This window comes from Dysidea avara, chromosome 3, assembly GCF_963678975.1.
Source record: "Dysidea avara chromosome 3, odDysAvar1.4, whole genome shotgun sequence".
Taxonomy (NCBI): domain Eukaryota; kingdom Metazoa; phylum Porifera; class Demospongiae; order Dictyoceratida; family Dysideidae; genus Dysidea; species Dysidea avara.
The window spans coordinates 46,834,961-46,848,937 of record NC_089274.1 but is presented as its reverse complement, the minus strand read 5'-3'; the positions used below and the strand labels follow the sequence as shown (position 1 = coordinate 46,848,937).

The window sequence follows — 13,977 nt, the reverse complement described above, 5'->3', positions numbered from 1 at the left end:
ATCAGATCACTTTGGCGATTAAGGGATCGCGTGAGCCAATTTACACTCCCCAACCACTGGGAATTGTAGATTTTTTTAAGTACATGAACTATTCCAGACCCTTGTAGCGCGGCGCTTATAATTTCCAATCGATAAGCGGCTGCATGGAAAGGGTCTGGCCACGCAAGACTAGTTCATAAATCTCACGATCCGTGTTGGTACACTAAAACCAACTATAACAAACGAACACAGGAAAATTAATGCTTGCCTCTATTGTACTTGGGTGTCAAAAGGCGGCACAGCAGTACTGAAAGTAGGGAAACAGACTTGGCACAAGGTGATGGTGCCACAATAGTCTGAAGGCCACGGCAGGATTTCAGGCTGGCAAGCTGCAATCTTTCTCCTCCATCCATGCGTGCTACCATCACACCACTTCAGTGTTAAGCCTGAGCGTTAACTGTTCTAGTTGTATCACACATGATCACCATCACTGCGCCTGCAGCTTCTTTATTCAAAGTTACAACTTCCGTAAATATAGTAAACTAACATTTCCTTTTTTTTATTTTATTTTTTATTATTTTTTTTCACCCGGGCTTGATGGACTGCCCTTTCCTACCACCCCAGCACAGATTGAAAGTGCTGGCCAACTGAACAAAATTAAGCAGACAAATGGGATTTCACAGTCACTAAGTCCACTGACTGTGGAGTCCTGGTGTAAACACCAATGGAAGACCGTGCCCCACGAATACACTGAATTGCCGAGCGCAACAACGAAAAGCTCAGGCAACAACGCAGCCAACCCAGAACCACAGAATAATCATCTCCCCACTTTTTGGCCAGAAGAGAAGCAAGTCGCTTATAAAAAACAGTAGCCTCATGGGCTAAACCGCCAGTGGCAGCCAAAACAATTGGAGTGAAAGTGGCATGCTCCACTTCTCGAACCCGCTGACCATAAGCACGATGCTTAATCTTTTCATGCTTCCTAAAGGTGGACGACAGAGAGGAGGAACTATTAGAAGGAGCAAAAGGGTTAAAAACACGGACATCAATGAAACATCTCTCCGAACGACCACCCCAGAAGCCGTTTACAGCAACATCCAAGCGAGCCGGATCCTGAGTATTAGAGGTGGCAAGAGGGAACTCATCAGAATGCTGAACCGGCTGTAACTCTGGCTCAACACACACCTGGGAGCAAACCTCAGTAAGAAGGGTAGCAGTAAGGTCCCTAATCTCATTATGACGCAAGGAAGGTAAACCCCCTTTGGGACAGGACAAAGCATGCTCAACAGAAAAGGAGGTTCCGCAAGCACAAAGGGAAGGAGGACGAAGTGGGGACCAACCATACCTCAAAGCCAAAGCATCCTGGAAAGCAGATCTATGGAGAGTGAAACCATGCTCACTCAAAGGTAAGGTGGTGAGCCAGCTTGAAGCACCTCTAACAGTAGCCAAGTCCATCGCACGCCTCAAGGAAGGCCCAAGCTGTTGGTATAGCTCAGCAAATTGTGTAGAACAGTGTTCAGATTTGGCTTTCCTTAAAAGGGCCTTTCTGGCCTGCTGAGAGGCAACAGCCTCAACAAAACTCAAATCATGATTCAATATACATTGGCTAAGAGGTTCCGTGACATCACGAGATGCAGCCAACTCGAAGGGCAAACAGGAGCTGTGAACTATCACTGGGCGGTGAACAGCCAGTTAAAGTAGGAATAAATACTTGGCGAATCATATCTTCCAGTGGCTGAAAAGTATCACACACACAAGGAACTGTTCGAAAAACAAACAGGCAACGACTGGATAGACCATGGGTGAAGGCACAGTATGCAGCATGTGGCTGACTCTCCGCAAATCTTGATAACCTCTTAACCTCTGCAGACCAGCCCTTAACCTTCTCAGCAACAAAACTATTCACATAACTATCAGACCCAATAGCAGCCCCCAAATAAGGGCAGCCCTCCATAGATATTCTAATTCCAGAACCACTGAAGACTGAAGCAGCATCCTGCTGCAAATGTCCCTTGATGATAAGCCAAGTTTTGGTCGCGTTAACAAAGTACCCAAACGAAGGGCCAATTTCACACAGACAGTCCCACCACTTACACAAAACAGTCAACTTCCCACAAGCACAAGCGTCATCAGCATACCAAACCTGCTCCACTCCCGAAGGGAGACACCTCAGAAGTGGAATTGTGGCCAAAGCATAAAAGGGCATGGCCAACGGATCCCCTTGGGTAGTTCCCTCTTCCGACAGTATTACATCACCTGAAATGAATAAACTAGCTGGAGACCAGTAAATATTAATCAAGATTGGAGCAAAGGGTGGGCAGAGCTGTCTAATGTTGTGTAAAGCAACTATCCTGTTCAATGAGTTAAAAGCATTACTTGCATCCACAAGCAAAACAGCATCACAATCCTCATTACCAAAAAGCTCACGTACTGAATGAACAGCAGCCTCCACACCCGCCATTTGACCGGCACACATTTGCAGAGGACCAGCCACAATCTGGATGTCCTCTCTGATAACGGAAAGGACTGCCTTGGCCACAATTCTCCTCACAACTTCACAAACTCCAATAGGCCTCACTCCTGGCCTCTTGTCTAAAGCAATCAACCTACAAGCCACAAAAGGGGAAAGAATTTCTGGGGAAATAAATGAAGTACAGATACGTCTAGCAAACAAAGCCAAAGCAGCACACAACTCACTTGAAGCTGAGTGGAAACCAGTGCAGAGACGTCTCCGACAGCGAGCATCCACACCAGATGGACCAGCCGCACCCATGGTTCGGAGTGCAGCAGAACGAATGACACAGCCATCTAAAGGGTCAAATATTACAGGATGGATGACAGGTGGATTAGCCCAATCAGGCAGTAAACAGTTTACATGTAAAGGCTGTGCAGAAGGATGCTTAGACTTAAGGACATCTCTAACTGAATAAGTTGTGGAATCAACAACAACATTGTCATTCAAATTCAAAACTCCTCCATGTCCCTGTTCATCCAATAGCTGGAGGGCAGCCTTGGTCTTTCCTTCAAACATCAACTTGGCAAATAGACGAGAGAAGTGATCACTCGACTGATGCCCCCATCCAGATTTCAAACGGGCCTGAATAGTTTTGCCCTCGTGTAAGAGACCAAGAAGGTCGCCATTCCTCCAGAGTACCATCCTCTCACCCAGAATTCTTCCATTGTCCACAGGTTTAGAACGAGGAGAAGTACGTTGTAACAAGATTGAGCAGGCCACAAACACAGCCTTGAGGGTAATAGACTCCAAGGCAGAGCCCTGCCCCACAGCACGAAACAATCTTGCCAACTCACAAACAAAGGCCTTACCAGATGAACCACGAGGTACTTCAAACACATTTCTTCGCCAATGAACCACCTCTCTATAGACAACATTCAGATCTTCACAAAAACTGCTAGAATCTTTAGTTCCCCAAATAAAATCACACTTTGCCACTGATGGAAACTCAGGAAGTTCAGGACAAGACGGTGACACCTGAGACAGAGAATCCCGAACTTCAGGAGGACGAGGAGAATCCTGTGGGGTAGGATGTATAGGGGATTGTGTCCTCACCGGAGAAGGGGGGGCATCATCAGGAATAATGAAGCGACAGCTACGTTTTCCAGATGAGTCCACGTAGTTTTCTAGAAAATGTTTCAAGGGTTTGTCCCTATAACGGATAGTGGTTTTCCAATTCTTAGCCGCGGCTTTTCCTGCTTCACGCTGAAACTGACATGCCGTAATGGTCTTAGAGTCCAACAAAATACAAAGGCTGGAACCACTGGATAAGTCACCGGTTAACAACTTAGCCTGCAAAGTCCCGCAGACGATATCCAGGGTCCCTGTGGCAGTAGCGTTTTCTGATGCCATTACTCGGGGCGCAGTAGCGCATCATTGTGCTAATGCTCCTAGGAACTAACATTTCCTAGGAGCATTAGCGCAATGATGCGCTGCTGCAAGTTTTGTGGTGAGGATAAGTTACTCTGGGATGGTGATAACGACTTCAACTAGACTACCTGGTGATAATAGGTGAATAGGTAGACTAGATCTAAGTCAGAGTGGCCATGCAGAGCGCCCTGTTCCAGCAATTGCTAGCATGGCTGCTTGAAGTCTAGCAGTCTAGCTTGCGTGTTGTAGCCATAGTTAGTCTCATTCAGTCCACCAGTATTAAATTCTTGGCTAAATAACTTGAACTTGATTTAAAAACGTAACAACCTTGTATATATTTAGGTCTACTGTGCAATGTATATTATATGGAAAGTTAGAGGGCTTTGAAAGATCGTCTTTCCATGAGTTTGCTGAAACGAGGAAATATACATAAATCCGATCCGTTTTTGTAGTGGTAGAAGTCTGTAAAGTGTTCATCTTCCACCAACATACGTAACACCCAGTAGAGAGTTCATCTGTAGAGAGTTCATCCATAGAGAGTAAAAATTTCAGCAATGTTACAAGTCACACTGTAGTTACATTACAAGTTACCCTGAACTCTCTACAGAGTGACTTGTAATGTAGTAGAAGGTCCTATATTTTTGTAGCAGCTGAACTCTCTACAGAGTGACCTGAACTTTCACTATGTGGTGACTTGAAATGTAACTAAATGCTCTACTTAACTCTTTACAGCGTAATTAATTTGTACTCTACAGAATGACTTGTTTCTAGCTGAACTCTCTATAGGGTGACTTGATTGTAGCTCTACAGGTGATTTACTACTGTATAGAGGGAATCTTTGGTGGGAAAACTTTGGCGAATTTGGTGATTTGCTACAAATTTGCCAAAGTTTAACCCGTCAATTACTCATAGCGCCTGAGCTTAGCCTAAAGATTGAGATTAAGTTTATTTTGCCAAATGCAATTTAGCAGGCTATTTGCCAAAATTTACCCTCACTAAAGTTCCCTCTATACGGTACATTCTAATAACGCGACTGCACTATTAGAATATTTTCATTGAGCATTTGGCAGTGGTTTGTGTGATTTCTTCTAAGCCACTGAAAGGTCTTTCTATGATGATTAATCCACTGATTTTCAACTCATTGTCTTAAGCTATTTGCCTGGTAGGCATGACAACTAATTGTTTTTTTTTTGTTAACAAAATGTGATCATGTGATTGTTGGCTTTTGTATTGTTTTTTCATGATCTTTATACCTATGTATTTTAAACCACCAAAAGGCATTCCTACAATGATTACTCTATCTACAGACCAATTTTCAATTGATCTTGAAGTGGTTTACCCTGTAGGCATGACAGAAGTTTGGTCCTCTTTTATGCCCTCATGCAATCAGGGGAGCTGCAATCTGTGGGTGTAAATATCAGTGGTCCTGTTATAAAAAAAATAGGAGAACTGTGAAACCCTATCAAAACAACCACCATCACTAGACAGTGGATGACAAGAGAACCACTTATGCCACATGGCAAACAGTGTTTGTGTTATTGTATTGACCAACATTAAGAAAATCCAAAATTTTGGTCTCTCGTATCTCTGGAAAGGCTATTTCCTTCAAATTTGACTCCCCTACCAGGTAGACAACTCTGCTGTAAACTTTGTGTCATTCAAGGCAGAGTTACATATGCGTGAAAATAGCATTTTCTTTCTTCCTGTCAGTATACTCACGGTATGGCACACCAGCTTCTTTAGCCACACAACACACTACTGTGTGTCTTGATACTCTGCACTTGATTATAATTTGTATGCTTACTTATTACAGATCCAAGCTCACTGGAGAGATCTAGAGCAACATTAAGCTTCTCTTATCCTTTGTATGACTCTATAAAAACACCAAATGTTAGTCACAATGAAGAAGAAGGCCTTAAAGCATCTATAGTAAGAATGCTTTTTTCTTTTTATTTGTTGTGCTAACTACACTATAGGATGGTGCAAGTTGGTATGGTACTTCATCGGAGCACTCGTGTGTTGATGTAGCAGAGTCAAGAATGGAAGGATTTTATGAATTTGATACTTCAACAAATATTTCACCTACTGAATTTGCAAAATCATTTAAAGAGGAGCAGATTATATATGCAACAGCTTATAATGAACAAATAAATTATGGACCAGTCTATAGTGAGCCTCCAGAGAAAGTAGAAAAAATTTACGAATCAATTGATGGCCAAAAGATTCACAAGTTATATCGAGAAGATATCAGGTAATGAGTATTATGTTGTACAACAATGATTTCGTAGATATCTATATAATAAAATTAACTCTCTGAGATACTACTGCTGTGAAAGCATGCTCCAAATTAGTTAAGGAGCAAAACTTAATTTATTTGCTCCTCAATAAAATGGCGCAACAAATGGGAAATCCTATCATCATGAGTTGTGAGTTGTTTCCCACTTATCCAAGTGGTGCAGTTTTCAATTGCATGTCTATACACCAGCACAGCTATGCATGTAAGACGAGGTCAACCTTGCTTTTATAATAGCGTGCACACTTGTAAATCATGTCCTATACAACTACAAGATTTCAAAGCACATGCTAGAATAATGCAATGAAACTCTTAGGTTTGGTCACAAATGGTGATGCTAGTGTGTGTTAATAGAGTTTAAACTTAACATATTTCTTGTTAACTGTTACGGTAACCTTAGAATACAAGAACATCTTGGATCTGGAGAGTTTGGAATAGTTGCTCGTGGTCTATTAAATGATAATGTACAAGTTGCACTGAAAATGATGAACACAGATGCTAATGACAAGGACAAATTACGATTCCTCCAAGAAGCTGCCATAGTGTGCCAGTTTGACCATGAGAATGTGATCAAGCTTTATGGTGTAGTGACAGAAGCTCCTGCCATGATTGTGTTGGAGTACATGTCTCGTGGAGATCTGAGAAGTCTTCTAATAGATTTACAGCCTTCGTGAGTGTACAGTATATATTTTTTATGTCAACCAACTAAGGCTTTCACTATTCAGTGGTGTGGAATACTAAATTACTGGACTGACTTACATTGTTTCTTACACATACTGTAGTTCCTACTGCAGCCCAGCCACTATAGTACTGAATATTCAGTACAAAAGTAGCCATGTGAAAATTGTCTTCTAGATTTTACTTATTCTAGCCTATTAAAACACTTATACTTCTTTTCTTTTCCTTGTAGTAATTCTGCAGTATACTATAAGATGATAGTGGATGGTTAGCGCTGCATGCACACAAATTGAGACACAAACATTAGGAGCGTATCCACCATTTTTCAAAAGAGGATTCTAGATTTGGTATTGAGTTAGATGTTGGAGTCTTGGGCACCACTGTCAGATTTTGAGCATTAAATTCACTAGTTCATGCTCTATGGACAATACATATTATTATGATATAATTTGCTATCTTCACTATATGCTTATTTGCTTAGATCCCTTAGAGTCCTATCAATTGTGGTTTTAATATGGAATATTGTAGTGATCCAAATAAATTCTGCAATTAAAAACTCAAAATTGATGTTATGTATTAACATTATTCTTTAATAAATGCAATCCGTTATGAATGTTCTATTAGAGTACTCTATTAAAATGCTCTATTAGAGTGTCTCAATCTTTATTAGCGTTTTTCCTTGTATAGTTAAATTCATACTTTTGTTTCCCTAAAGCAAGTTTCCATTACATGCACTGTAGCTCTGCTCTATATTCCCATCTTCTGTATATTTGTGCAACCAAACTATGATGGTTTAACTTTGGTGTTGTTGCTGCAAGCCCACAAGTTTAAATTTTGAAGAGGGTTTCCAGAAACCCACCCCTGAACATTGCATCCTGCAGCTGAAACAATTAATGCTTAGCTTTCCAATATGCAAATTCGTTACACATGCGAGAGGGCCTACATGTGTAGTGTGACCAATTTATTAGAGTCATATATACAAGCAAATAAAAGCTTTTATCCTTTCAATTAAATCTAGACTAGATAAATGTTCATGTGCATATTCTTTCTATGTCCCGTGTATCGTTAGTTGAACCATAGTACTCATGTAAGCTTACATACCTGTGTACTACATATCTATAATGGTTAATCATTGCAATAGCATTGATTTCCTTTTGCACATATGACAATAAGAAGCGGTTTCCTGAAGGCTTTAGTATAGGGATCTCAATAATCCAGCTATAGTGTGTTTTGAAATCAAAGTCCAGTGTTCGAGTCTACTGAATATAGTAACGTCTGTTATCCTATGGATATGTTTATATATAGAGGTGATGGAGCTGTTCCTTCAAAACTTCCACAATTTCTGTTGAAGTGTTGTCAGCAGATTGCTGCAGGAATGACATACCTTGCTGCTAAATGCTTCATTCACAGAGACTTGGCAGCAAGAAACATTTTGGTTTCTGAAGATTTTACATACAAGGTGAATTGTAACTAATTTAACTTGTCTCCTAAAAAGCAATTACTATAATAGATTGCTGATTTTGGGATGTCTCGTGACTTAATGGAAAATAGTTACTATGTCATGTCTGGAGGAAAAATTCCTCTGAAGTGGACAGCTCCTGAAGTATGATGATATATGTACATAGAAACATGCTACACACAACACATTACACTTGATCTTTGATATAATAAAATTTATGGAGTTGTTGTGTAGAAATCTGATTCATGGTTTGAGATTACCTCACTATCTTGGTGTTGAATATAATGTTGTGTGCACTTTCTAGTATATAGCTAATTTTGTTGTGGTGATCTATTGTTACCGCAGTGATACATATTTGTAGGCTCTACACTACAGGAAATATTCAATTTGCAGTGATGTGTGGAGCTATGGGTGTGTATTATATGAGATTTGGAGCTTGGGATGTAAACCATTTGAAAATCTGGACAATCTTGAGGTATACAGTATAATGTACTAGTGATGTTATGATACATGATAATGTAAAGATATTGGCAAAAGTCGACAGTGGCTACAGACTCCCACCACCACCTGGTTGTCCACGAACGATTTACAGAATAATGATCAAGTGCTGGTAAGGCTATTTGTACATTAGTCAATCACTCTTCATTGGCTGTTCATATACTGTATTGTATGGTGCCTGTTGTTGCAGCAGTAGCAGTAGAAGGAAAGCAGATAAAATGCAGTCTAGCTTGAAACACACATTATATACACAATGGTTGAAACTATGTCTAGTTTGTCTCTTGACTCACTAACTTAAAGCTACATGTCATCCTATATGATGTGACTTACGCAATGCTCAAGTGACTCATTGTAAAACAAATAGAATAAAAGTAGAGTTTTGGTGCTATGGAAGAAACATTTGGGTTTAAACTTTGAAACTGCGGTAATGTAAGTGAGAAAAAATGCAAGCTAGCTGGTAACTATACTATATATCCAAAAAATTTGGTATTGGCATGAGTGATGGTGGCGTAATTGTGAGATGGCATATACACTTTATGTGTTATATAACCGAAGTTTGTTATTGGTTATAACGTAAGCATAAGCATGCAGAAAATGGTCTCTACTTGATATGCCCTCAACCTTCAAGGGCCAAGGGTGACATACCACTGGTATTCATATTACAACTATCAAATACTTTCTTATAGGTTGGCACGCAGGGGTGAATCCAGGAGGGGTTCAAAGGGTTCCATGGAACCCCCCTTTGAAAGAGCCTCTCTTACTTGAGATACTCTAATAGAGCAGTCACAGTATTCTTAAAAGGAGCAGTGTAGCAGGCTATTTGTGGAGTTATAAATAAGGCAATATAGTTGGTGAAGGTATCTATGGTGAGGAGAAGCTATTGTCAGCAGGTGATGACATTTTAAGTTACAATTCCAGAGTGGAACCCCTCTTTTAAAAAGTCTGGATCCACCCCTGGTGTGCATATGTTAATATATGTGTAATAGTGCTGATTATAATCAGGTGGTTGTATTGATAGGCATCCTGATCCAAGATCAAGACCACAGTTTGGACAGATCACAAAGTTACTAGCTGGCAATGTTAACTACCTGTTAGGTTGGTCTGAGGAGGATATACAAGTTGCTGGTGAAGATGGTATGAAGTTGGGAGTTCCTATGGAATGTGTTAAGAACTTGTACTATGATTTGCAGAGCAGTTACAATCCAATGTAAATTTTGTTTTCCTGTGTACAATGATGTCTTTTAATTCAATGCTGTTGTAATCCTGGTAGTAATGGAAGATGAATTTTTTTTACAGAACATCTGGGATATATGCCTAGAAAAATCTAACCACTTGTCACAGACTACCACTGTTAGCTGTTTCACATATTATGCGTACTGATTATCTTTATGTTGGGTATTTTAGTTGGGTGACAGTCATCTCAATCCTTTAGTGGTTTACTGGCCCTGACTAGATTGTCAGAACTAGATAGCCAATTAAGATAGTCAACAACTTCCATTGAATCAGTAAAAATACTGATGGTAACTTCTTGTTGAGAACACTTTGGATTTAATTGTGTCCACGTGAATTTTGTGCAATGTGAAAAATTTTAATGATTTTAGGATATAGTGAAAGATCTACAGGGAAATGAATCATTAATCTAGGAACTAAGTGGTAGCTATATATCAAATTGCTTTACACTAAGCAAACAAGTCTTATGTTGCTGGTAAAGTCTTGTGACTCATATATGAACAAAAACTGTGTACGTGTATTGATAATAATAGAATTACATTTAATTTATTGCAATTACTTGATTTATTTCAGATAATTATCATGGTGTAGCTATATACATGTGCATCAGATAAAAATTTAGTTATACTGAGGACAGAAATAGACAATATCTGTAATATGTATAATTAGGAATTTGTGTTTTTCAAGTTGTCTTCCTGAGCCTAACGGAAATCAGCTGTACTGCCAATTAGTCACACATTAGGGAATAATTGTACAAGACAATGCGGAGTGCAATTTTAATCGTTGCAGGTATATGCAGTTATCCCTAATTGCATGAAAATGTATGATTGCATATAGTAACCACCCTTTGTGCTTTGTAGTGAACATCTATTCAGTTGTGTGTGGCCATTAACTTCTAACTGGTGATTGCATCATTCTTCTCAGCACTTATAAAGGATTCTTGTGTGATTGACAAAACTCAAATACTTAAGCTTGTTGCACTAAAAGGTTCCTGTGTTGGTCAATTTAAACTGATTGGATGTTTATACCACATCACTTTCTTGTATAACACTTTTACACTTACATGGCTTCTGTGGTCTTGTTCCACTGATTGCTTTTACAGTGAAGTCGTAGAGACATTTGATCACTGGCCACTTATGTTTGGATCTGAGTGCACGTATCTACAGTTTATATTTTGAGGAAGCCCCTTGAAGTGCACACCTGTGCCATGTGCCCGGCCAGTTGCTTTGATTGAATATCATTACAGTTAGGCCACCAATTGTAGTTTCCTGTCACCCACCCTCATCGTAATTTTAGAGCCGCATGCAAATTTATTTGTGACCTAATTATTTTGTTTATAAGACTAGTGTGAGAAGTGGTGTATTTTTGGAAAGGTAGTGAGTTTCTGATGTTGTTTAGTGCCAAAAAGCATGGATAACTACGTAGTTTGAATCCATTCCAGGATGACAAGCAGTGGATCTCTTCAAGTAGCCATTGGTGAATGAGATGGATTAATGATCCCACTCATCTGACAATTTGTTATTATATGTGTGGAAGATATGGAAAATTTGTACTGTTGCAGTTGGGTGTAACTAATCATTGGACTGGACTACTGGACTGGAACACTGAACTGGACTACTGGACTGACATATTTTTGGTTTTTACACATTCTGAGGTTGGTTTTATCAGGAGCTTATAAGCGCCGAAGGCGCGAAGGAGCGTGATACTAGTGATTCCAACATCTGGCTAATGTTTTAAACCTCAAATCCATATAGGGAAAACCAGTAATGTTCACCCACCTGTCAGTGGTTTGTTACGTAACAGCCATAGCTGCTAACGATACAATTAAAACAGCTGCTTTGCGTTAGCGATCTTAGTTTGTTAACAGCACTTCACACGTGTAGTATGGAAGCCATTGGTAGAAAACGTTTGTTCCCTGGTGATGATGGGCCAGCATATCATCAGCCAAAGAAGTGCCATATATCCGTGAGGAATCCACCTGAAATGACACAGCAGATGAATCATTTTAAGCTCACAGGCAGCCCAAAACGTAAGAATTACGTGCCTAGGCCTAGATCTAGGCGGAGGCTGGCAGATCAATACACCATGTCAGCAACAAGAGCAGGAACAACTCGAGCAACAACAGGACATGAGACTTCAGGTGCTATCAGCTGTAAGTTATTTAAGTTAAGTGTTACAGAAATTTATGAGAAGCTGTTCAACTTGCACACAATTAAGTTTCATCACTCATTATTAGACATTGGCAATGCACTAACACTACTATATCATGAACTTTGTTCATTAACAGCTTTTGATGGATTTGTCACAAATCTTGCAGCATCATTTCCTCAGTTAACTGTGCAGCTGGTCACCAGTGCTGACAAGAAGTGGGCTATAATTCATGGAAAGATTGATACAGATTCACTTTCACAATCTCCGTGTCACAACCCAAGGATGATTGTAACCTGTGAAAATGAAGTCGATGTCTCTTTTAGCTTTGAAGTAAATTTTATTTCTGTACAACATGGGCAATTACCAGGAGATAAAGAGTGCTTTGATAAAGTAATTGCTTCATTGCTTCCTGGTTCTTGTTACTATCTGTGTAAAGGATTACCATCTGATTTGAGCACAATGATGGCTTTTGATACTAAGAAGATGAGAAAGTGGGGGTTTCCATTTCATAGGCTAGACCACCAGGATTGCCCCATGTGGTTCTTCTGTACTTCTGCACAAGAAAGGTGTGAGTGCTGCACAAAGTTGATGTACTATATTAGAAGGGAAGGAAAGAAACGTCAATCTTTGACTCCTGTGCAAAAGGCCTCACGGGTCCAACCTTCCTCACATTGTCCAATGAAGTACTTATCACCTAATAGCTTGAAATTGCGTAGAGGTAATGCTAGCAAAGAACGTAAATCCATGCAAAGAAAGGTTAGTCCAATTACCTTTGTAATAAGTGTCAAATGATAATAATAATAATATGCTGTGCAGGTTAAAAGGCTTGCAGGGTATGATGTAAATGTTAACGAAGCTACCCATGATGAACTTATAAAGCTGACATCTGAGATATGCCACAAATCAAAAGAGGATCTTTATACATTATTATCAGAAGCAGAAAAGCGTGGCAAGGGAGAATTACTGAAGGAAACATGGAGACAAGATGTAGAAGAGCGACTGTCATTTCAAAAAGATCAAGAGAAAAATGGTGGGACATGTTTCAGTTAGAGGAGGTTGATCACACTCATAACCCTATGACATTTGTCCAGGCATTCCAGGTGACATGTGACCAACCTCCTCCTGTGTATTTCAGTCAAGTTTTTTAATTTACTTTTTGTTGCAATTTAGTGTCTGGTAAAAAGGGAAACAGGTGGAGTCTAATTACAATAAGGATGGGTAAGTGTATATACTTGCTGTATAGGGTGTGTTTGTGATAATATATTGTTTGTACAGCCATAGCAATATACACAAGAAGCCCAGCAGCTTATGAGGCCTTATCTAGCTTCAACCTTATACAGTTACCTTGTGCTAGAACCCTCAAGACATATATTAACAGCAATGTGGAGGCAGCTGGTGAAGCTGAATCAAGACTAGCAGATGAGCGTGCAAAGTATGATGCTAGAGTGCAAGCATATACTTCAACTAATCAGTTTACACCTCCATTGTGCAAAGGTGTACTAGTCTTTGATGAGGTGAAAGTAGCTGCTAAGTTACATTGGAATAGCCGTAATGACACAATAGTAGGACATACAATGACAGCACAGGAGATGGCGACACTAAGTGACCTGTACTTGAAACTAGATGTGGACGACAATGACACTAAAAAAACCGACTACATCTTGCAGACGTTATGGAGGGATTTGACTACTGAGTGTGATATTGTTGGTCCATATTACACCAGCAGCGGACCATTCAAAGCAAAAGAAATGTTGCCATGTGTAATGGATGCACTAAGAAAATTTCATTCCCATGGATTTAAAGTTT

At 39.8% G+C, this 13,977-nt stretch overlaps 2 protein-coding genes across 3 annotated transcripts in view; one reads left to right on the top strand and one right to left on the bottom strand.

Moving 5' to 3' along the window:
• LOC136251319 (uncharacterized) overlaps positions 1–13,977 on the top strand; it is a 98,614-nt gene that overhangs the window by 58,109 nt on the left and 26,528 nt on the right. The window contains exon 19 of one of the 2 annotated variants that reach the window (XM_066043752.1): positions 9,809–10,063. The exons of the other annotated variant lie outside the window; for it this stretch is intronic. Coding sequence (XP_065899824.1) covers positions 9,809–10,001 — 193 coding nt within the window. The 3' untranslated portion in view covers positions 10,002–10,063. Of the gene's footprint in view, positions 1–9,808; positions 10,064–13,977 lie in introns of those variants that run through there. 2 annotated transcript variants of the gene reach the window in all.
• Positions 637–1,604, bottom strand: LOC136251621 (uncharacterized). The gene has a single exon (XM_066044078.1). It carries the CDS (start codon positions 1,432–1,434, stop codon positions 637–639), a length of 798 nt encoding a protein of 265 aa, XP_065900150.1. The 5' UTR covers positions 1,435–1,604.

Excerpts from the sequence above, each read along its gene's own strand:
- LOC136251621 (XM_066044078.1), bottom strand. The coding sequence starts at position 1,434 with ATGGACTTGGCTACTGTTAGAGGTGCTTCAAGCTGGCTCACCACCTTA.